Genomic DNA, 25,843 nt, shown 5'->3' on the forward strand with positions numbered 1-25,843 from the left:
AAGCGAGAATGACAGTATTAATAGCAGAGAAAATTAAAGCCATCTGTGAAGAGTCGCTGAAGGATTGAAAAGCACTGAGGATCTGTAGGGGGGGAAAAAAAGGCAAATTATTTTAATTCACCCCAAAAAACTAAGCAATGCCGAAAAACACCAACCTTGACATACAAGTGGGATCTAAATTATCTTTTAGCACTCTTACTCAAGTTCTCCCAGATAAAAATAACCGCTATATTATGTACTTATATTTATCTCCAACAGTTTTAAAATAATATCATCTCAATGCTTAAAATAAGCTAAACTAGCAAAGTGGGTATTTGGAACAATTTGGAATGTAAAGGAAAGAAAAATGAGATACCTGTCACAGTACAAAAGTCATTGTATAAATCCATTTTACACCTGAAAGTGTTCATTTTTAATCACTTTATTTCAAAAAGTAGTTTTTAAAACAGAAAATTCATAAAGAAGAGTGACAGGAAAATGAAAACTGTTTATATAAAAGTCTCAGTATGCTTTACATATTTGTCAGTCTAGAAGAGAGGCAACTGAGACTGAATTCAAAAAGTTGACTAGAAGAATATTCAGTACTGAATTTCAAAAAATAACTATTCATTAGAAAATATTTTACACTCATGTAACAATTCTCATTCTGTTAGGACTAACTAGGTACTATATTACTATGGCAAAAGTAATTTATTTATAAGTGAAAATGCTCTTCAGAAAACAGTAAGTGAAGACTGATCTCATGGAATGTGTTTTACCACCAAAGGTAGCATAAGGATGGAAAGGAACTTAAGGGAGTTCAGTGGCCTAAAATCAAATAAAAATCATAAATCAAATATAATCATAAATATGTGTAAGAAAGGGCTTAGCTTCTACCTGGTTTGGTGGCTGATATTTACATTGTGCATGCAAATCTCTATTTTTTTCTTTATATGTTATCTAATGTTCGCAAAGCAGGGTCTCAAGATGACCTCCACTAATTTTTCATAACTCAAACTGGTGCACATCATCAACTAGAGAAACCTTACAAAGAAAAAAAATGTCTGCACATAGATGGATTAATAAAAAAGGCACCCAGAAAGGGATGTTGAATTCACAAACATTTATTTACACAGTCATCTGGTGCCTGCATTTTACCGATGAAATATGGGCATTTTCAGAGCTACCATGGATACCATCAGAAGGTGAGTTAGTACAAAGAAAGGCAGAAAAATGAGGAAACATAACTATTCTCAACAAAGAAATCTAGTCCTGTATATAAGATGAAGCATTAAAAAAAAAGTCAATTTGTTAATTTCAAATTAACTGCTAAAAAGCTATTAATGATACCTATAATAAAAATCAAAACTCAAACTGAGGTGCCTAGAAATACTTGATAGGGATGAATCAAAAAATGGCAATGATTAAATTATTTGTCTTTCTAATGAATTAGGGAAGTTTGTTTGGCCACCTACAAAAAAATCCACAGCAAAACAACAAAAATTAAAACCAGCAAAACAGTCAGGAACCTAACATCAGTGGGTCAAAAATGTGTATTTTTCTCTGTTGTTTATTCAGTCTTCTTCATTTTCAAGAAGCTTTCTCCGTGTCTATTAAGCTAGATAAACTAATGCATTATCTAACATTTTAAACTAATGTCTGACTTTTACAGCTCAGCATAATTTGTTATTCAAATGCAGTTCTACTAAAAATTTCGAAATACTTTTACCTATTTTTGACAGCAAATACTTTTCAATACCTCAAAACCTACACCAAAAAAGCCCCACTGTAGTTTTATCTCTTGAAACTTCAGCACATCCAAAACACCCCTTATTTTCCAAGGTCCCCACCAGCTGGTTACGTCAGCCCTGCACACCTCAGAACTGCTGCCAGTGACACAGGAAGGCTGGAGTAAAAAAAAAAAAAAAAATAAGCAGGAAGAAGATATGGATGGTGTGATTAATCCACTCTGATTTTCTGGCTAGAAAGGAACAGCTAAAGAAAAAGAGATACCTTAAGAACTCTTCATGGTACCACTCATACTACTCGCTTGAATGAGTGAAGGAAAAAATGGTGGAAACAAAATCTGCCTACCTGCGCCACATCGATTTGGGAAAGCACTCTTTTGGCAGCGTCTTTACCCCGGTTTCGTTTCTTCATTTCTTCCAAACTAATCTCGTGGCTTGTTAATTCAGATTGTATTTTCTGTCGGAAAACAAAGACAGCAATCAGCAAGGTTTGAGGGAAAACTGTGTGGTGTTTCAATGATCTGTGCCAGTCGATTTTGCAACTCATTGACCAGCAGCGTGTGCGGCCCAGCAGCAGCACGAGGGAGGTGACCCTGCCGCTCTGCTCAGCCCTGGATGTGCTGCGTGCAGCTCTGGGCTTCCAGTGCGAGAGAAACGTCGAGCACAGGGTGACAAAGATGATGAAGGGACTGAATGTGGATTTTTTTTTTTTTTTTTCCCCCGAAGGAAAAAAAAATTTCATTGGTAAGAACATTAAAAATCAATCATAGAAAAAAAAAATAGAAAAGTTATTTGCTTCACTATTCTTAATTCCTCTCATTTTCACAGGACCACCAGGCAAGTTGAGAGAAAATTGATCAAAGTGTTGCAAGTATAACGTAATATTCTCCTCAGAGAGCTGTGCTGTATCTAAAACAGTACACAATTTTTGGCATAATTCTGACCAGAATCTGTGGTGGTGCAGAACTGTTTTATTAGGTTTTTATAAGAAGTTTATGTTATGGTTCATTTCACTGTATCCCCAATTCTGTAACCCTTTTTGTGTTGTCTGTATAACAAGGTGTTTTGTGTCAGTCCTCCCACCCCCCTCTCTGGGGCAGCTTGTCTATCACTTTGAGGAGCCCTCCCAGGTTGCGAAATCTCAGGGAGAGGGCTTCAGGTGATAGGCCCCCTGGGGGGAATTCCTTTAGCTGTGGATTTTAGTGGTCCAGGGCTTGGGGGTGGGCACACCTTGTTACCCCCTGAATCCCCTGATTTGTTGTCGTCTTGTACCCCCCCTGGAACCCCTCCCCCGCTTATAAGGTGGAGGAGGGACTCTCTCAGCCTCTCGGCCTCTCAGCTCGGAGCCTCTCTGCTCCTCAGCTCTTCAGCTAATAAACATCCTTTAACCTGCTAAGCTGAGAGCCAGCCTTTTCTTCTGCTGCCGTGCTGTCACGACACTGTTGGTCCAGCTGCTGAGAAGCCGAGCAGCAGGTAAATAGCCTGTGTGCCCATCCGAACTGGGACCATTCTGTGGCTGTGCTGACCCGAGCTAGCCAGAGGTCATCTCCCGCCCGGTGCGGGCACGGAACCAGACACAAGAATCTATGCTCAGTATCAGTTTTCTGCAGCTAAATGCACAATGACAGGCAGGTCATTATTATACTATTATTATACTAAATGTATTTTCTAACACAAAGTTCTGTCTGTCTGCAAAATCAAGGCGTGGTCCAAAGAAAAACACCAGCTTATTTTGGTTCACCATTAATCGACCTTACAAGACAAAATTAACTTAAGCAGTGTTGTCTAGTTCAATGTAATGGAAAAGAATTCCCAGGAAATATATTGATACAATATACTTCCGGAAGATTCACATCTAATTATGTTTAAATTGTTAGAAAATAAGAAATCGTTATTAGCAGAATTGCTGGACAGCACTACTGAAAAAATTGACCCTATGAAATAAAGAAACAAAGCTATGTTCCCATCATGAGATGCATTTGAGGCCACTACTCCTGCATTAAAAACCTTATTTTTATTTAATCTTTTAATGGCATATAGCATTTTGCAGATGCCCTGAAGACCAGCTATAACTTGTAATACAGGTACATAAATTTATCTTACACTAGAGTAACTTTAATAGTAAAAATTAATATACATGCATTTTTAATCACATTTTCATAGGTTATTAAGTACAAAGCTCTGTACACTATATGCTGCCTACTTTATACTTCTATCACATGGTTATAATGACTTGTGTACCATTATGTACTTCAACACTTCACTGAAAGCAGGTTTTCACAAGTTATATTGAATATGTAAATTTTAAAGTAAATTTTAGGAGAAAAAGAAAAATACATGAAACCATTAAGTTTTTCCTAAGTTTAATTGCAAGAATATATGACTCTAAATTATTCAGTACTATTTGGAGAATTAAAATACTTTTCTAAGGCAAAGTATTTGTAAAAGCAAAATCACTAGCAGAAAGCTCCAAACTTAGATGATTTTTTTTCCTTCTAAAATTATCAAAATTACGTCTTTTTGATTTTTCATATTTTGAGTTCTCCTTGACAGAGTTATTTAATGAATGACCATTAATTTAATGGAGCAAATAATATAATTTTTCAAAGTATGATATTTAATTTTTGAGAAAACAAAAATGGTCAATTAAAAGAATGATTCCAAGAAGAAGAGAAGGATTATTTAAGTGTTGAGCATTTATTTTGTCCTTGTCTAAGTTAAAAATTTCCTCCTGAAGTGTGTTTGTGTCGTAACAGGATTATCTTCCATTTTTGTGCTGCACGTGAACAAAGCAAGTGGGGATTTAGTTAGTACCTGAAGCCTAATAATTTTTTCATGTCTTGGATGTCAGAAGTGCATATGAAAGGAAGAAGTGAGACTGAATGTTAAAAAATATAGTGTATCACACCCAGAATCTCAAAATATACTATATCACACCCAGTATCTCAACAGTTTGCTTCCCTCATTAACAAACTGGTTTTTGGTTGCATTTTCCAATTTACTTTGTTCAACCTCACAGTCCCTCTGAAATGCACATAATTGATTATTTCTTATCTGAATGGGTTAGAATAACACAAGACAGATTAATAGTGGTGTTTAAGCAATTAGGTATTGTAGGACATTGCATAGAGATTGTTTCATCTCACTGTTTTAAATTGCTCTGTAGGAGAGAGATGAAGCATCATCTCTGACATCAAAAAGTGGAATTGGAGAGAACACAGTAGAGGAAAGATGAAAAGAAAAGTTAGTAAGGCTTATTGCAAGGAAAGCCTTTTTTTTTTTTTTTTTTTTTTTTTTTTTTTTTTTTTTTAATTTGCTGCTGCAGCTTAGAGGCAGAAATATTAAATCAGTCATGAACAGATATAAAAGAATTTATAACACTTGCCTGTGATAGCCATTATCATTAAATTTTTAAAAGACCACTTTGACTTTTGTGTATCTTCTGGCTCATAATTTTATTGCATGAACTTCTTAACATCCATAAGAAAACACTATTTTTACTTGTATTATGCCCATCTCTTCTTTTCTCAGTGTTTCCTATTTCTTTTCTATTTTTTTTTTTAATAAAGAGCAAAACTTGCCTTAATTTAATTTCTAGAACATCAGAATATAATATACTGTATGTAACCAAGCAGTGCTACTGTGCATCAATTATTGTGTCCTACAGGTTAAGGATTCTCCATTGTCATCAAGATTTCCTGACAATCCTTCAGGAAATTTGCAAAACTTTTATTCATATATATATATATATATATATATAAAAGCATATAAGACACATAGAAGATGAAGTTACAGCACAAATGATGCACAAGTAATTCTTAATTCAAAGTGCACGCTTTGTTACGGATACTACCTTTCAAGAAATATAAACTGGAGAGTCCAAATGAGAAAAGAAAGGTAGAACAGGGTAGAACCATGACTGACATGGAAATACTGAGCAAGTTGGATATGACAAATGCAGTTAAAACAGTGCCCAGATGCCTTGGAGATGTGGAGAGGGCAACAACCTGTCTAGCACAGAAATCTGCATAGATATGCAAACTTAATATATAACAAAATGTAAGCTTACGCTTCTGAATAACACTTATCAGCTCTTCCCTCTGACCACTGATCCACACATGGCTGAACGAAACAATCCTCACAATTTCCAGCAGAGGAAAGGTAAGTGTAGATAATTTAACATTTTCCTAAGTAGACAACTGCGAGTTCTTTGTCCCAAAATATTAGTCTGAAGGCAATGAAGCACAGCATCATCCTGTCAAGTAATATCTTGAACAACTGAAGCATTCTGCCATTCTATCATCACATTAACTTCGGTTTTGAACAAAGCACAAAGATATTGCAAAAAAAAATATAATAGGCACCTACACTTAGAAAACAGCCAGGCATGTAGTGCTTATCACTACAGTACTGAAACTACCCAGGGATTTTATTGAAAAGTAGATTATTTTTGCACTTTTCAAAAGCACAGTATTAAGTTATTCTCCACACCACAATCTATATAGTTTGACTGGGGAGAACAACAGACAAGTGATTTGTCATACGCAGGTGGGAAATTAAATAAGTTGATTTTCTTTCCCATAATGTAAAAATATTCATGCAGTCACTCAGACTAAGCAGAAATACAAAGTAGAAATTCTCTCTTCCATCAGAAGTCACTGAATAACAGAGCTAAAAATAATTATTTGAAAAATATTTTGTCATAGAAATGTAATATTTTCAGTACAGATTTATTTTTGCTCCATCAGTTAAAGAATACTTTAAAAAAAGTCACCAACTGCAAATTCTTGTGATGATGACTTCATTCTCTGTGTTTTTTTGGTAAGTTTACAAATATGAAAAATTCTTTCACTGGGATCATGAGATCAAGCATACAAACAATCAATCCTTCCTTTTGGAATATTGCTCTAGAATTTACTTCACTCAAGGCTTTGTCATAATAGGCCATTGAGGAATCTGAACTGATTTATCTGCATAGTTGCTGTTAGGTTATTTTGTCTGAATACATGATCTTTAGTTGTACTCCAAATAATCTGTGTAACTTGGGCTCTGTAGCATTAAAGTCTCAGCGCCACATGGTGGAGTAAGAAGCACATAGAATTTACACTCCAAAAGTGATCCTAAGAAGTTGAACAGCACACATTTGATTCCTCTTTCTATCTGTCAAGTTTCTGAATAAACTAAACTGAACATTTCACCTAAAAAGAGGAGCTAAATATAATTTTGTTTTCTCAGGTTAATTTCTCATCAGCTGAAACAAAGATTTTTGCTCCTATCAGTGTTCTAAATGGGTCTGAATTTTTTGAAACTAAAACTCAGAGCTCCCAAGCTCAGCAGCTTTCTGATTATAAATTCCCCCGTACGTTCTTTTAGAAATGTAACACATATTGCTGAATGGGCTGCTAAATCCCCCAGCATGGATAAAGCAATCCCTGCCCAGAAAGCAGCATCACCGACTGAAAGGCTCCCATTGCAGCGGTGCAGACACCACTGTGGGTACCTCACAGGAATGAACTGTTCTCAGCTCTACGAAAGAATGGTGCCAGCAGAAGCTCCACAGGAGACGTGGCCACTCAGGATTGTGCCTGTTCTGCCACTGCCTGGGGGGGCTCTTTGCTGGAGGAATGACTCAGTCTGTCTGCTCACACAAAGATGATTGTTTATTCCTTTTCCCTCTAAGGGTTTGAAAGAGATTCACACCTGAACTTCAGAGAGCTTCAATATTTGCATTAGACCTGTTCAGTTGTTAATTAAGTTTTTTTTCATTAGGTCTCACTGGCACCATAAAATAAAAACATGAAAGGGAAAAACTGAGCAGCCTCTGTGCTGGTTTTCCCACTGGATATAAAACAATCAGGTGAACCTGACATTAGACAATAAAATCGCCAGAAAAATAACAAGTACTGCAAAGGCACTGAGCTGAAATTTTCTTATGAAAGTGTGCTAATAATTAAGGTTGATTGGGTTTTGTGCTGCTGCAGTTTTTGAAGTTCTGAATTACTTCCTTTTACACCGTCTGTAGTAATTCCCAGGATGGTACCTGGCAATGCATGTAAATTGAATGCATCCATGGGACATGTGAAACATGAAAGGGTCCAAACACACCAGAAAAAAAAAAAAAGAGTACATTTTTATATATTATAATTACTAGATGAGAAATTAAACTTATTCATCTTTTTTTAAAAAAGCTAATTATTATCTGATTAAAAAATTGCTTACATCATGCGTATTTCTAGGAAGAAGAAAAATAGAGACTCAACAGATAGCTAACATTGTTTAAGATTCAAACTGAAACAATTTTTCTAAATCTGATATTATACTGATATAAATTAGAAGAAAATAAAGTAGGATAAAAATTATTTTCACAATGAGACTGAATCCAGATGTGATCCTATTTTCTAAATATTGCATTTATAGTCCCAACACACACATAAAAATATCTGCATGTACCTACAAGCACACACACAAAAGTAATTGAAAGGAACATCCATCAACATGCTAATTCAAAAGACACAGTAATGTTTATTTCTTAAAGGAGAGAAAAAAATATTTTCAGGGCTGCATATATTCAGCTCTGAATGTATTTAAGATCATCTAAGGTACTCCATAAAGGATTATTATTTTTTAGAATTATTTAAAACTCTACAGGCATGTCAAGAAACCCATAATTGAATATCTCTTCTAAAATCAGTATAAAAGTACTAATTTTCAACTTCCCTGTAGCTTCTTCCCCCCCATATACTTTCATAATCTGACTGCCTAAATTTAGATGGAATTAGCAGAGAAATTGAAGTATGTAACTCTGTAGAGTTTTGATAGTTTTATTGCAGAGATATTTGGTTTTATTTCATTCATATTCTTACCCTCTTAATGCTGCAGTAAAGCAGACCTTATAGAAGAAAGAGAGTAAATATGATAATTAGATGGACATTTTTATTTCAAAGGCTAAATAAACAATGTGTAGAGATTAGAAAAAGCTTTCTCTATTGAACTTATGTGAACTGTAAAAATTTAAATATGTGTGCATATAATGTGCACATTATGAAATAATTAACAATGCTGGCTATGTTTCAATAATTTAGTAGCAAACCACATAATCAGCTTTGCAAAAGAGTCATCTAAGAGTAGTGAGGATGATGGATTTTCTCTTTCTAGGATTGGAGCTGGATTTTAAAGAACCACGTTGCCTATCCTTGTCTTTTTAAAATTACTGCATAGTCTTCCATGACATTTACAGTCCCTTACATCTTCTGAACTGGTATATAATATAAATCAGAAGGAAAATAAGAATTTACTAGGAGAGTAGCTTAAACCTCTCAAAGTAATCCTACGCAAAATTTGCTTGCACTTTCACGCCGATCATGTTGCAAATCCTCTTTAATGAGAGGCTGAGGGACAACAAAACACTCTTTGGTCGACGAAGAAAAGCGGTAAACACGTAAGCTCAACCTGTGTGTAACTCACCTGTGCTTCCTGAGGGACCTGTGCTGCATCCACTCTGTCTGCAGAGTAGGCTGCTAACTGCTTGTCAATAACAGCCAGAGACTCTTGGATCAAGCGCAGGGTTTTGTCAGTCTCCTGTGCAGATTGAATACTCTGCTCAAGGCTTTTCTGTCTTCTCACAGCCTAGAAACAATGACAGCATTATCAGCATTCACACTAATAATACATGCGATACTTTTTTTTCCACACTTTTTTCCCCCAAAAAAAAATTCAGGCAAAGATTCAGACACAGGACTCCTGACTTGTGCTCCTCCACCTTTTTGTAGGATAAATTGCGCATCTTTTTGCCACTCATTCAGTTTTCTCGTTAAGAAACAAACAACACCCAGATTGCACAGACAAGTTATAAAAATGAAGGGATCCCAAAAAAATAATGTGTAAACTGAGGATTTCTATTCAGAGTGCAAGATGGCAAAGCTGCATAAGCAAACCATCCTGACAGTGCCGCCTTTCTTTCTGAGGCAGAGAGGTCTTCCTGATCTTATTATATAATTCAAGAGACTTTGTTTACTGAGAAAAGGGTTACTGTCATCACAATCCTATCCAAAGCAATCCACCTCAGTAAGTGAGAGGGATAAAGACTCTGTTGAGCTGGATTTCTCTTATATGCAGCATAAATAGCTGCTTCGAAGAGGCAATGCCTACTTTCTTCCTCCTGTGGGAAAAAGGAAAATTTAGAAGTTGAATCTAGCTTCTACTCCACCAGTAGTGCTGCCATGGCTTTTTACACAATCCTTTTTCGGAGAAAGATGTATTCCTTTCAAAGGAGCTCAGTTTATGGTTTAACAAATCAGGACAATAAATTCTCCATCCAAGTTGTCCTTAGAACACATATATTAAACACTTCACATAAATGAATCAGATTTAAATATCATTTGCAGCACTTTAATAAGGCATTTATCAGGTAATAAATAACCCGGTACATTCTTCCATCTTTCATTGTGTCTACCCACAGACTCATACTTTATTTGGACCCCAGCTACTGACTAGCGGAGTTTCTGCTTTATGCAAAGCACACAATAATTACCAACAACTTCAAATACATTTTTTTCTGTGTGCAAGTCCAGCCATATTGTTGCCCACAAAAAAAGGTGACTAACTTTATTTAGTTGGTGAAAAAGGTGAAAACAAGCACCCTTTAAATAACATTGCTAGCTATCCTGCCATTTTTCAAGCCAAATCAGACTTTTTCTCTCTGGTAAGCCAGCTATACTTTAATTTGATTTCATATCCATCACAACACTCTGGCCTTGAACAAAAATATCTCTCAGCAATTCAGTGAGAATATTTGATATATCTGCACCTTCTTCATGGAGCTCAGACTCTTACAGAGCTTCATGTGTAACAAATGAAGAAGATTATTTCTTACGAGCATTCTTGCTAGCTGTTTGACTTCGAGGATGGGGATCCAACCAGTATTTTCTATATTTGTTTTTGTAAGCTGCTTTGTGCTATTTCAAAACAACGGATCAGATAATCTTGTATCACTGCAAGTTCGAGGAACCTTCTCTGGAACTGAGCAGCTTTACATATCAGGCTCATGCTGCCAGTGTTAATGGGAGCACCTAAAACACCAAGGTATTATTACCCTACTCCAGTACTAAGGCTTGCTACTTAAATGACTTTTATCTTCATCTGATTTGAGATTTTAACATGAAAATCGTCTCAGCCTGTTCAAAGCAGCAAGTTTAAAAAACAGAGCTGAATTTAAAAACCACCGCTTCCATTTACCTTGGCACTACTTACTACTGATCCGTAAGCCTGGCTAAGATACAGACTATCAATCCATTTGCGTCACTATGGGCTAGAATGAAAGACACATTAGATCAGAAACAGGATAAGTAGCTTTCTACACCTAACAGGTAAGGTCATCCTCCTGGAAGAATGGAAGAACCATGGAAGAACCTCCCTGCTTTTACTGATCTCTGTGGTTAGTGGTTAGTCCTCTGTCAGGAGTAACACATCCGTGGAATCCATTCCTCCCGAGGGCTGCAGCGTCCCTCTCTGCAGAGACGCTCACCATTTAAAATAAGACACTGATAAAGTTCCATTCTTGTGAGTCATCCAAACAAGTGCTTGCACTTACATCTATCTGATAAAATAGTTTTACAGCAACACCTGAAGCTTTGAACCTGACTTGTTTAAGTAAAGATTATTTCCACAGGCTGCCAGCCTGAGAAACAGAGAACATACGTGCAATGAAGTACCAGAATGCATGCAAATTCCCAAAGACTTAAAATCTTATAAAGAATAAGTGGTGATTGAAAAATTGTCATCTTTGTGCTGATATCACCAGAAAAAATGAATATCAAAATCCCATTTTAGAATACAAAAAAAAAAAAAATTCCCAAACTCATTGATCAAATATTATAGCAGATAAGCTTAAGAAAAAATGACAACAAATCCTTGCCTGAGTCTGAATTTTTATACTTGTATTTCAAGCAAATATAAAGTCAGATAAATATATATTCATGCTTGTGATGTCTTTTTGTGCACATAATACACACACAAACAATTCCGTTGTTCTCAGAGTGAATTTGACTACAGTCTGAGAACCTGTGTGGTATTTTGCCTCTTCCAAGTGAGCTGAAATATTTTCCCAAAGCTGTGAACTGTTTAAGTGAATGAATGGATGATGACAGACCAAGACATGAATGCAGCAGTAGAAGAGAGGAATTATTTCTCAATGGGAGAAGAGACACACAGCTGAATTTTGGGAAATAGTACCTTCAGAGGTGTGGTGATTTTCTCAGATATACGTGGGTGCTACTTTAATTTTTTTGTCTGTATTGCTTACAGGAAACAGACCCTGCCCTGCATGTTCATCTAAAGTCAAGCTCATACCTGACCTCGTTGAATTCCCCCAAAAAATGGAATGAAAATCTGTACAGTCATCTTATAAAAGGTATGATACACTTAAGTAATGTACACAACAGTTTATTCAAAGATCTAATCTTTTCCACTAAGTATGCCCCTGGTACTACCACTGGCATTGCAGAATATTGAATAAATTCAGTCAAGGGGAATGCCACAATAGTGAGAAGCCACCTTCTTCTTTTTCAGTAGAATAGAGTTGTTGGTGGGCACAAGTATTACAATGCTTTACAAAAAAGAGTAGTCCTACTACACACTTACATCTGTGGCCCTGAGTTTCAAATTTGTCCTTTCAGCTCATATCTGTCTGTGAAAATCTATTTGGGCTTATTTTTTAAAGATATGTGAGAGTTCGGAGCTGAAATTTTAAATATTTGTGATATAAAAATATTTTAATTTATTATATTCTGGGTGGTTCATTTGTTTGTTTCCTGAAATGTTATGAGTTTTCTATTCCATAATGGAAACAAATAGATAGGTTAACATTGTAATGTGTAAATGGGTCTGAGAACATAACAAGAAGCTCCAGCTTTGCTATCAGATCTAGTTCAATAAAGCTGAAGGCTTTGGTCACGAAAGAGAAGTAGCTGACAGTTAATTGCAAAGTAGAAAATCTCAGGAAGATAAACAACTGTTTAATTATTTCTGAGCTAGTAAAATGTTGACAGCTGTCAAGGAAAACTAATTAAAAGGAAAAAAAATCTGCCGTTAGGCACCATCAGAATGAAAGAGAAACAAACAAAAAAAAAAAGGAATAAATGTTTTATTTAAGTTTCTACAGGGTTTTTATAGATTTTTAGTGGTTTCATGATAAACATAACACTTTTTATGATATTATGTCCTGCATAATTCAATTGTAAGTCTGTTTACAATTTACCAAATGTCAATGGTAAATGCAGGAAATAGCAACATTACATATTATCCATATAAAATGCAATGTTAAGGGAAAGGACCATAGTTAATTCTTTGATGCTGAATGTTATAATGTTATATTTATAGATATAGCCACTTTTTGCTTAAATAATACTTTTCATCTATTTAATCACATGCAGTTACTAAAATGTTGGTTAGAGTTTTAAGGTTAAAACCAAATAATGTTCAGACTTGTTGAGCCCAACTCAGTAGTTGGGCTGTGGGAGAATAACTGAAAAAACCTTTTGAAAATTACAGCATGTTTACTACAGCGTACATTTATTTAAAATGCAGAATTAAATTCATTAATTAGCTTATAAGTTTCAGCTCATGGAAAAGGGTCTGTTAAGAAAGGCAGAAATTGTACTTTTTTTTTTTTTTTGGCTCAGTTATACTCTTGTGTTACTGAGAAATATTGAGAAATATTGCCACAGACAAAGTTTAAAACTTAGGAAACTTTAAAAGTCCTTCCTAAATTGTTTAAATTACTTTAAAATTTAGCCTGACTCTTTGTGTTATAATGGTTGTGACTGAGATATAGCAGAACTTCTCTGTACCCCTTGCATCAAATTCCAAACATGTTAATCTCCATTTAATCTCAGAGTGGATTAATGTTTGTGCTTACACTTTAATTAGAAACACATTTTTTAAAAAAATTCAAAACATTATCCTTGGACCCACAAATCTTTAATACCCTCCAATGCAGAACTAATTCTTCTGCAAGTTCTAGGAATATTACACTGTGTGCTTATTGAGTAAATGGCTACAAATATTTGACCTCCCAGCCATTCAGTGATATTCAACTTTGATCCACTGAATTCCAAAACTGCAAATTATACCAAAGAAGACTCTTCTATCTCTTTAGGTTATCACTGCAGGCAGATAATGCCTCAGAACTTTTAAAAGCAGCCCTCTTAGCAGTCTTCAAAGCAATCATGTGGTGATGGGATGTGAAATATTCTTTCTCCTCGGGCGAGGAGAGCAAAACAGAAAAATGGTCAAATGATGAATGTGTGTTCTTTGAAAGAAACCAAGGTAATCTTCAGGGGAGTCCTAAAATGAATTAAGAGACAGGACCCAGTAATAATAACTGACTCTAGTGTAAAGCCCATGTGAACAATAATGTTTTGTACAGTTTTTTGCAAGCACAGTCTCAAGAATATCTGATTGACATTTCTGGAGTTTGCTGGACAGGATGGTTGCTTGCAATATTAGCTTCAAATTCTTCAGTGTTTCTTAAATCCTATATACAGAGTTGTAAGTGAATCAATCCTTGAAAAGTAAGGATAGGGTGTACCTTGCTTATCAGTCAGCCCCAAATGTTCAAAAGCAAACTAAACACACTCAGTCTCTGTTAACTAAAGAAGATAAAGCACACAAACATAAAACCATTATCTGCCTTTAAAAGTGAATCTCTATCTCAGTAGCAAAGCTGCATTGTCTTGCGGCATCTTTCATGTAGAAGTGGGTTGGTTTGGTTGCTCTATTAGTAGTGAATAAATATTTCACATATCAGTTTCTGCCCACATGAGCTTATTGTCTTGATAATTACCCAGACAATTATTCAAATAAAAACAAATAACTTCACCTCTTTAGGATTGCCAATTAGCCTGTCTGAAGAAGTGACCTTGAACGTGAGCTGATTTGTGTTATGTGCCTGCAATATATTTTTATACAAGGAGAATGCTGCTTGAATTTCAAGAGACTACACAAACAGCACAGAAAATTCAGTATCAAGAATCTAGGGGGAAAAAAAAAAAAGTTTTTCCACTTCAGAATCAGATCTTACTATTAGTATTTAAGTACTTATTATCTGATCAAGTTTTCAAAGAGGTTTTTAAAGAAGCCCCCCACCCCAATTTTTTTTTTTCCTGTCTTTGAAAGAAATTGGAAAGCAGGGAGTAAATTTCTAATATATTTTGCCTATATATTCATTCAAATTACTTCCAGAATTCACACATCTTCATTATGTGCTTCTGACACTAAAATCTCTGCAGCTTTTATGAATTTTGATTTAATATCTATTAGTGATGACTGAATAGTATTCAGCTATCACTCAAAAAGACTATTTGAAAGTGTTGTTCTCACACCCTGGAAGCCTTCTGCATATTTCAAGTTTTCTAGTAAAAAACCAACAAATAGCAAGAAGCAGAATTCCATAAAGTGTATCTGCTTTCAAACAGAAGTGAGATTTAAAAAAAGGGCTACTAAAAGAGAAGGTATACAGAAATTTATATTTACTTTTCTGTTATGACACCATCTGGCTGCATAGAATTATGTGAATGCCTGCACTGCACCAGAACTACCACCAGGCTCTGTCCCTCCCCATCCTTCAAGTTTATTCGCAGAACAGCTGAGGACCTCCCTATAATTTTTGTTGTAGTGTTTTTACTTCCACTGTCTTCAAAAACAAGTACATTTCTAGCACCACAAAAGAAGCAATTTTTTTTTTTTTCATTGTCATGGTAGATTGTCATCCTTCTAATACAGCTGCTTTTCAAAAATCTGCACTTGTTTATCATTTGTATCTTTGTACTGGAGTAATTTTTGACCGTATTTGTAGCTTATCTTCGAGCGTGTTCTGCTTACAGTCATAAAGGGGCTGTCTATTTCCTTTGCTAGATCTTTCCCTAATAATTCTTTCTGATCTTCACCAAGTACTGAGCTGATATCTTCCTCATATTTATAGCACGCTGCTAGATTTGGCTCTCCCTAGGCTACATATTTCTCTATTGAAGTGTCTTTTTAAACCTTTTATTGATAAAATTACTCCTATTTATTGTTTAATAAAAATGTATCTGTAAGAAATATTACTCAATTTAAATCTGAAAATAATTTGCTTCTTGCTCAGAGTTTTGTCAGATAAAAGATCTTATATATGAAGTTAAAGATTTAATCCACTAGATGGTCACTCCATTTTTGAAATTTTGGGGTTACATATTTTACTGGTTTTGCCTGGGACTGAGTTAACTTTCTTCACAGCAGCCTGTACAGTTGAGTGGTTTGTATTTTTGTATTTTTGGCGAAAACAGTGGGGATAACACAGGGATGTTTCGGCCATTGCTGCGCAGGGTTCCCACAGCACCCAGGTCTTCTCTGACTCTGCCACTTCCAGTGAGCAGACTGGGGGTGAAAGGGGCTTTCAAAGGACACAGCCAGGACACCTGACCTGAGCACCACACAGCGTCATGCTCAACAACAAAAAGAGGTGAGGAAAAGTGTTTCCAAAATTGTTATTGGGACCAGTTGAACATTAGTCTCCTGGAGGTAATTTCTTCTGTATCACTTGTTTTTATCCCTTTTTTCTTTCACTTATCAAATCATCCTAATCTCAATCCATGAGTTCTCTCACTTTTGCCTTTTCTGTAATCTCCACCAAAATACCAGATGTTGAGTCTTGTGGTGCTTTGCTGCCTATTGGTGTTAGCCCACCACATCCATGAAACCACTTCTAATCTAAAATTTTGTCTGTGACCTGTTTCAGAACTGCATCAAAAAAATAACGCTTTTATTTTTTAAATGGTGTTAGACTGTCCCCTGATTAATGGGAGGATCATTAAATATACCTCCTGTTGAAGCTCTTCCCACCGAGTATTGAACTTCTCAAGTTTCTCATTGATCAATTCATCCAAGATTCCACCATCTGTCAAAGTCTGAGCCAGTTCCCGAATCTGGTTGCGATTATCTTCTGGATGTCTCATTAAACGTTCCAAAGACTGAAAAAAGCCAAAAGAAGTAGTCTACTTTCCTTTTTCTAAATAAGGTTCTACAGAGCAATCCCAATTCACCTTAAAAATATAAGAAAGAAATTTCCCATTTCATATACAATAAAAGAAGAGAAAAAAAGATGAAATACTTATGTTCCATGCCTTGACAACAAATGTTCCGTACACTTATTAAAAAGCACAAAGATTTTTCATAAATTTACTGCTTAATTTTAAACATGTGGACTATGCCCAATGAGCTCAGTCAGAGTACTTGTACCTTAATATAAAAAACTTGCTTGAGTATCTAAATGGATGAAATTCAACAGCAAAAATGGATTATCAATGCAATATTTTGTATTTTGATGCACTACAAGCATTAATTTAATTTCTACTAATTTTAAAGGCTCCATGAATAAGAACTACAGAATAATAAACAAAATTGCACTGCTATGATGAAAACTTGCACTCTCTGCAGCCTTCAACTTTTTTTTTTGTTTGTTTGTTTAGCTGAAGTGACGTAGAGGGTTTTGGGTTTTTTTTAGGAATGCTTATTCTATCTTTACCAAAACTGTCTATGACACCCAGCACATCACATTTAATTATTGTTTGATTTAGGTGGATTTGAATTCAAACCCTCATTTGTTGAATCTAGTAAGAACTTAGGACTTCCAAAATATTCTGCACCTTGTTCACATGCAATGCTAGTTCATAGTTTGTTTAGAATGAAATTTACAATTTATCAACACATATGATTTGGTTATTATTTAAGTCAGCACTTACATCTAAAGATTCAGAAATCTCTTCTGCACCTCCCTGGATGTTTTCAGTTGCTTTGAGTTTCAGTTCAATCTCATTCAACCATTTATTTTCTGCATCCAAATATGACAATAACTCACGCCAACATGCCCATACCTCCTGATGAAGAAAAGGTTTATTTAGATTGAAAATCTGACAGAAAATTTTCACTCATTAAAATACTGAAAACATTCATGCCTCTTCCCCAATGCAACACGGTTGATATGCAAGGCTTATGGGACCATATATGTGATTTTATTTGCCAGTATTCAGATCATTCAAATTAATATGAAACACAAATAAACCATAATTTTGATTAAACAGAGCAAAACCACAGAAAATAACATGAAAAAGTGAACTCTTCTGCAAAACAAAACTTGAATCTTCATTTTCATGTATTATTCACTTTATATGTTTTCTGCAAGGTTTTCCTATATAAATACAGGAGTGAGCAGAATTTTTAAAGACCCATGTTAGAAATTTATGGGTTTTATTATAAAAATGTACTTAGATTCCTTATATATTCTATATATTAATTGCTTAAATCACAGGTTCATAAAATGTCAGCTTTTAAATATTCAAACTAAAATCTCTGTGCAAATTAATTCTAAACCACATTGAGTGCAATTTATAGACCTTTTAAGTGCTAGAGTACTAAACATAATCTTGTGAGATGTTCTTATTCTCATGAAATTAAATTATTGTCTAATATTTTATTTATACAGTGCCAGGAGATACTTAAATAAGCAGATAAAAATGGCACTTTATACACAAACAAAACATTTAAATGCTTCATAAATAATCTTTTTTTTGTTCCTTTTGTTGTTGTTGTTGTTGTTAGTGGAAGTTAAAATAATGTTATTGAAATGCATTATACTCATGGCAGATCCAGCTTCCCAGAGGGCAATTCATCTCACCTAATTTTGCTTACACCAAATTAGGGTTATTGAGGGATATTAACACGCAACAACACATCATCAATGATCAGGGTAAATACAGATTACCAGTTTAGACTACACACCTAATTTTCCACTGTGAAATTCAGACAAGATAAATTTTACCGTGGTATATTACTGTCCTGTATGAGGTTAGCTCTTGCAAATTATTCACCAAAAAAAAAAAAAAGAAAATTAGCTCTTGCAAAATATTAGCAACAAAAATTGATAACTAATTCATTGTTGCTACTGTATAGCATAAAAGCATGGCAAGAATCTGCAACGGAGTTGGCCAAAGTGGCAGGGTCAGCTCAAAATGCATGAGAAATATTCAGTCTGCCAGCAGAGAAAATGCTGTTCCCATACTGAGATAACACCATCTGACCAGCTTCAGGGCCATTCAATCAAAATCCTTAGCCATGGAAGAGAGAAGCCTAGAGGAGCTGATGAAAAAAACATCACAGGGTTGCTACAATGCCAGATTCTTGACTTGACCTGCGGAGGGATAAGAACCTTGAGCAGCCATTGCTGTCTCTGACTTAAGAGCTGTGTCTCAGTCTTTCACAACACAATTCTCCAGCAGATATGAATCTCAAAATAACTTTCTGTATGGCTCATGACATGGGGCATTTGGTATACGACTCATAAAGCCAGGAAAGCCTTGGGCTACCCACAGTCCTATATGATAATATAGCTGTGCTCTCCACCTTCTTGCAGTAGAAGGGCTATAAATACAACAACCAACAAAATATCAAACCTCCAAAGTCTTCCACTTTCCATTCAGCCTGCTGCAGAGTTGCTGGTAGCTGGTAATTAGAACATCAAGCTCTTTTTTCAAAGCCTCATGAGCTGCTGGTGGAGCCTTTGCTATAAAGTTATTAACGGAATCTGTAATAAGCTTCACTTTCACTTCTTTCTGAAGAGCTTCCTCTTTTGCTCTCTGGAAAGGAAAAAAAAAAAAAGAGAAGTTGTAGTCCTGGTTCAAGAAGGAAATTTATTTCTAGTAACTATCTGAATTATCTGACAGAATTCTAGAGGGAGAAAAAACTCAAACAACACTACAACAAAATAAAAATACAACAGGAAACATTTAATTCCCAAACTTTCTGAAACATTCTCAAATGCCTCCAAAAAACTTTTGTTTCATTTCATTGCCAAGACACAATACTCAATAAAATTTAACATCTCACAAACGTCTAGTGTTCTGGAGCTCTCAGACTAATGGAACCTTTCAGTACTTTTTTTTTCCGCCTGGAAATGCTCCAAGCACCTTTAGCATCATAACTTGTGAACTACAAATGACCAGAAAACAACAACAACAACAAAATCTGTCGTATTACAAATGAATGTATCTGGATTTAATGGTAAAATCACAAGAAAGGCAGGGAAAAAAAAAAAAAAATCCTGACACTGTCACTATCCTGCATTTAAAAAGGAGGTCAGAAAATAATTTTTCTCTATTGTATATCCCACACTTTTGCTCCTCCCTCGTTATGAGGCCTCATGAAAAAGATTTTCATACCATGTTTCCTCTGCATGCTTTCTGGTGTCTACGAATGGAATCATATCACAACTGGAAACATAGTGATGTTATAAAAAGTGCCATCAGTGCCTACAGGCCTTCACAGGAATTTACAGTGAGAACTCCCTGCCCAAAAAAACATCAAATCAAAACCATATTCCTGACAACTGTTTTTTTCTCTCTGGGTCTGAGGAAGTTTATGAACCAGAATAACTGTGATCAGGCTGCCACTGCTGGAGGAAGTTTACAAGGTTGCTCTTGACTTGCCTCTTTTCTAGCTGTGGGAAAAAATGGGCTGCAGAGTGAACACAGAATTCTGGTCCAGATTTTCTCTGTTGTGAGATCATGACAAATGATCTGGTTATTTCCTAGGTGTCACAGTCTGAACGTGGCTGTACTTCATCTGGGTACAAAATATCTACTAGGCATCCATAATGATGATTGTATATGAAACTATAGATTTTACCTGTTTTAATATGCAGTGCAATGTATAAAATTGAGTTTTGTTATTTAGTTACTAAAAAAGAACTGTATTTTTAGTGCAGATATTTACTTTTGATATTTTTCTTATTTACAATTGAGCTGTTCCATAAATTTCTTTATATTATGTGTATTCTGACTGGCAGCAAATTATTTGTGTCAGTAAATAAAGAGATCATCTGCTGCATGGTTTGAAACTCTGAGACACTGGAAAAAAAACATGGAAAATGAACAGTTTGAAAACAAAGTCTTGGATATATTGTCAAAGCTATATATATATAATGCCAATCAGGTTATGATCTGGCTTCCTGAATAGCACAAGCCAAACAATTCACTTTTGAAATAGCAATTAAGCCCACATCCAGTGGCTTAGCAAGAGTGTATTTAAGCACGTATCAAATATTAGTTGTCTTGTCCAAAGGCATGAAGGAAACAATATTAATTGAGATCAAAATATGCTGTTTCTATACTCCTGTATTAAAGACATTAATATTCATACATAGCACACACCTAATGTCCTATTTTTTTTCTGCTCATTCTAGTGTCAAGAGAAGACATAAAACTGGTTTCACTCTACTACTGCTAACAGCCAGCTTTTAGGAATTATTTCTTAAGTTACAGAATGTTGGAGGTACAGCCAAATCAATATCCAGTAAAGCAAATTGGGAAAAAAGCAATGAGGTGTTGGGGAGTATCAAATATCTTCTAACACACTCCAAATAGATATCACTTCAAACCACCTACTATGTTTAACTTTAGGCAGGTAGATCTGAAAAGGCACTTTCCTAAAAGAAAGAGAAGACTCTACCATGAGAGCTTCAAAAAGAAGGTTGAACACAGCTCAATTAACTAGTTCATCTTTTACCTTCAGTTCCTCAACAGCTTTCTGTAACTCATCAGGTGTTTTATACTCAAAATCTCTTTCCAAATATTCTTCCTCAGCTTGTGTTATCCACTCGTGCATCTCTGACAAATCCTTTCTGAGACTCACAGTCTTATCCAAACCACCTTTTAATGCAGCCTTCTTAGCATAGGCCTTTAAGAAAGAAAAGATTACATAGCACTTGAAGCAAAGCAACTGTACAAACTTGACAAGGTTTTAGCCTGAAAAGAATCAAATTAATTCCTATATTAATATCATTGCTGTAATTAGGCATATGTTAACAGATAATTAGTTAAATATTAGTAACAGACTAAAACGTACTACATCCTTTTTTTTTTTTTTTTTTTTTTTTAGCAAACCATGGCTATGCAGAAAGAGTTTGTAATGATTCTAGAATGAAAATCTACACCATATGCTGATTTCATCAGAAAACAAATCTGAGAAATAACATCTCTCAGGGATTATCTTCTGTAAAATGTAAAATTAATAACCACAGGAGACTTTGAAAGTGCATTCAAGGGTGAAACCAAATGTTCTTTTGCTATAAAATCAGATGACCTTCTCACTAGTTTGAATGCAACTTACTAGAGAAGCAATATGCATATCTTTCTTCTGTTGATTAAGTCATTAATGAATGTCTCAGAAAGGTGAATATCCTAAAAGCAGGCAAAGGAAAAACCCCAATCCCCTACAGGAAGAAACTATTCATTGTAAAGGAAAAATACTACTGTTAGAAGATTTGCTAATCAATAAGTGAGGGTCATGTAATTCTGTTATATAGGTAATTTATACAACTAGAACAAGATAATATTTTAGACCACCTCATCCCAAATCATTCTCTAATTCTACAAATTGTGCATTAACCTATCAAAATTGTCCCTGATTGATCCATTTACCATCTTTCAAGAGCATTAAGAAGTTTGCATTAAAAATAGTAAGTTGTAGTGGTGCCATTTATCAGAGTTGGGCAGGCAGAGCTTATTGATCCAATATTCTACTCTGTGGTGCTGCTTCAGTAAACATTATTTTCAGTAATATCAGGAGAAATTTTCTTAGTATTGGGTCTTAATTTGTGGAATTTATTATTTTTTTACTCATCCTTGAGAACAGCCTGTTAAACATAAATGCTGTTCTACATAAATGCTGTTTCACAGAAAAAAGTAGAGCAACAACCAGTGAGTACAAAAGCAGAATTGTATGTGGCTCTGCAAAATTGTCTCTTCCTCAGTCTGAGCACCAGAAGAGAAGGTAAACTCTTATCACCCGAAAAGAATATCTGAATTGTCAATGGCAATTGCTGACAATTGTCAGCTGTCACAGTCATATTAACTGCATGTATATCAACCCAAGCTGACTTTTCCAAATCTTTTCTAGAAACCTCCACAAACCAAACAGATTTTTCTATTTACTACCCATGTATTTTAATAGTTATTACTGAAAAAGTAGTGCTAGAAATACCCTCTGAGAGGGAATAATTTGTGCCTTGTATTGACTGAAATTATTACAGACAGATTTTCAGGGAAATCAGAAGAAAACTATGACAGACTTCTATGCTTCTATACTATAAGGCAAGACTTAAAATTTCTGTGAGAGAAGTTCAAAGGTGTCCAGCTTATTAATATCACAAAAAAAGGAATTAAATACTCCATGGTAGGGAAAAGGGAAAGACTAAAAAAATGGGTCAATAAAATGTCTTACAGGTTTCAAAGATCAACTTTTTTTAATAATATGCTTATCAAAAAAATATAGAGGTACTATTTTTCACATGTAAAGTGAGTAATAAAAATTTTAGAAAATATTATACCCCATTAAAAAGTAACACTTTTATGAAAAAATACATTAAAAAGGTAGACAAGAGAAAGAGCAAGTAGGAAAAATATAAAGGTAATAGAACATGAAAAAAACTTTTATTTGAACTGTCATAAAGAATAAGAATTCAAATGCCATCAGTCAAATAACAGTAATTTTTAGCTTCCTTACTCTGCAAAATTATTTATTAATAATGCCTTTAACTAAAATAAAAGAACTGTCCTTTCCTGTTATGTCCCATTTTCTGAAATCCATGTGACTACTGGAGACTAATTTATACACATGCATATGTGCACGTACTCTTAATTCTGAATTATTGAATCATGAACCCTTTGCTGCTTTAATGTCTTTTATTCATCCAGAGTAATGACAGGCAATTTCAACAATGTAGAAGAAAACATAAAACTGTGTACAGAACTTGACTGTTTTGGCAAATGCCTAAACACCACCTTCAGAAATCTAGTTTTGCAGGAGCTATAAATTACACTGCTGTTAGAGCTAATATATTAGTATATATCTTTGATATAAAAACAGTAAGATATTGTGTTATAATATAAATATACTTTAAATACACTGCTATAGGCTAAATTACACCCTGGAAAATATTAGTTGAATTAATACGCATAAATTCAGATTCATATCTACTGCATATTCTGGACATATAAGGACAATTTCGGCCAGTGAGAACCCTGATGATTAATTTCAAAAGAACCAGTCACAACATGAGACTTGATACCTGCTGGCAAATGTGGTCCCACTGAGCATTGAGATCCTTTAGCTCTGCCTCTATTCTGGAAGCAAATTCTGGCTCTGCTTCACTCTTCATTTTCTTCCCAGTCTCATTTACACTGTTCAAACTGGGCTGGATTGTCTGGATATCATTTACTAAAGCCTAGAGGAAGAGCAGAAGTTTAGGCAAGCAGCATTCACACGAAGTTTCAGATATGGTATCCCCATGCAAATCTTTCTACATGAGATTCTGACTTGTCTGGGCTCCAGATCTCCAGTCAAATGAGCACAATCAACAGACTTATCTATGAAAAGAAATCAAAAACGAATGAGCAGCTGTAATGTGGCAAGCTATTGTATACCAAATTAAATTACGTAATTTTTAAATGCCGTGTATGCACTAAAAATATATACATCCATAATGTTAAAATACATACATTATACTCTTAAAATACTTCCCTGTTATTGGTTGAAAAAACATGAGAAATACCTTGATCTTTTATTCATATTTCTGAAAGAGCATTCCATTATAATGGTGAAAAATAGTGATAATTCTTATTTAAGTAATGGCTAAGAGAAAGTATGGGAAAACTTGCAGTTCTGTAACATCACTGTGTTTCATAGTATTTACACATCCTGCCAGAACATTTACAGAACTTGTAAATTCCACTGAGCATATAGACAGGGACCATCCTGGATTACAAGATTCACTGCACTTACACACTCTGTTGGGACAAGAAGAATTTGCAAACCCTGTGATGGAAGTGCCAATACTTCATGATGCTTTAAAACTCAGCTGGGATACCATCCTGCAACTTGTAAGTTTAGTGAAAAAGAATGGATATAACTCACAATGCCTGCAAGCTCTTTTGGTACAGTCAGAAAAGTTTGTAAATCACGTGAGTAACAGATGCAGAAAAGTAGATAAACAGTTGATTTTAGAGGCTAGTTTCATATTATTTCCTGTATATGTTGATATGATTATGCTATAAATACATTTAAAAAAATGTCACTGTGCACCTCCTTCTGGTATTAAAGTTTCCTTGTTTTTAACTGAACTTTCCTTCAAACCCAGGACACGGAAAATGTACAAACACACTGCAGAAGACAATCCCCTTTCTACATAAATTAATTTTTAGGAAGAGTAATAATTTCTGTAACTTCTGTATAAGCTCAGCTCATAGAGGAGAATTGAATAACTGCCAAGCAGGCAGGTAATACTCACTGTACATTGCTCAAGTTGCTTTTCCAGTGCTTCTGAGTCTCCAAGGGCAGGCCACTCTTCCTTCAGAAAAACATCCACTTCAGCCATCCACTTCTTCAGTGTTTTAGTGTCATTCTGTGTATTAAAAAGACATTTAATTGTATCACACAAAACCTGACTGGCAAGAGTGTAATTCATGCTGACACTACAACTAAAACACATTGCAATGTAATTTTAACATTATTGAACTGTCTGAAAATACAAAAACAGCAAACAAGCAAAACCAATTTTACCTGGGACTGTCATCAACAATGTACCCTACACTCTGACCATTTCTGACCAAGTTTAATGTGTCTATGAGCAGACAACCTTATGGCTCTCCAATTTATGCCTTCTAGATATCATTTGTGTTTGGATACTGCATGCTTGTTCATTGCTTCCTTCTATGGCTTCAGATCACTCATACTTGGCATTTAATTCAGCCTCACCCATCAAAGGCCGTGTGCTTTCATTTAAACTTCAGACTCCTTTTAGAAGTTATGTGCCCTAGTGCCTATTTTTCTACCAGAATACAACATAGAAAAACACCCTTACTATTCAGAATGAAAAAAGCCCACGGAACTGAAAGAGATTCACTTCAGAAATTAAAATCAAATAACAACTAAATGAGTTATTTCAGAGACTCTCGGTTACAGTTCCTAGCACTAGAATAGGAATATTCTTTCCATAGCCTTTATTTAACTCTTGCAGTTTACAAAAAAAT

At 35.0% G+C, this 25,843-nt stretch overlaps 1 protein-coding gene across 6 annotated transcripts in view; it reads right to left on the reverse strand.

The window, feature by feature from the left end:
- DMD (dystrophin) overlaps window positions 1–25,843 on the reverse strand; it is a 1,060,860-nt gene that overhangs the window by 634,108 nt on the left and 400,909 nt on the right. For all 6 annotated transcript variants that reach the window (XM_040088691.2, XM_040088709.2, XM_040088718.2 and 3 more), the window contains 8 exons: window positions 25,102–25,215; window positions 23,884–24,039; window positions 21,321–21,491; window positions 19,211–19,393; window positions 17,504–17,638; window positions 16,583–16,732; window positions 9,192–9,353; window positions 2,074–2,184 (listed from right to left, as the gene is read on the reverse strand). In XM_040088691.2, coding sequence (XP_039944625.2) covers window positions 2,074–2,184; window positions 9,192–9,353; window positions 16,583–16,732; window positions 17,504–17,638; window positions 19,211–19,393; window positions 21,321–21,491; window positions 23,884–24,039; window positions 25,102–25,215 — 1,182 coding nt within the window. The remainder of the gene's footprint in view (window positions 1–2,073; window positions 2,185–9,191; window positions 9,354–16,582; window positions 16,733–17,503; window positions 17,639–19,210; window positions 19,394–21,320; window positions 21,492–23,883; window positions 24,040–25,101; window positions 25,216–25,843) is intronic.

Source organism: Hirundo rustica, chromosome 2 (genome assembly GCF_015227805.2).
Source record: "Hirundo rustica isolate bHirRus1 chromosome 2, bHirRus1.pri.v3, whole genome shotgun sequence".
NCBI classification, from domain to species: Eukaryota; Metazoa; Chordata; class Aves; order Passeriformes; family Hirundinidae; genus Hirundo; species Hirundo rustica.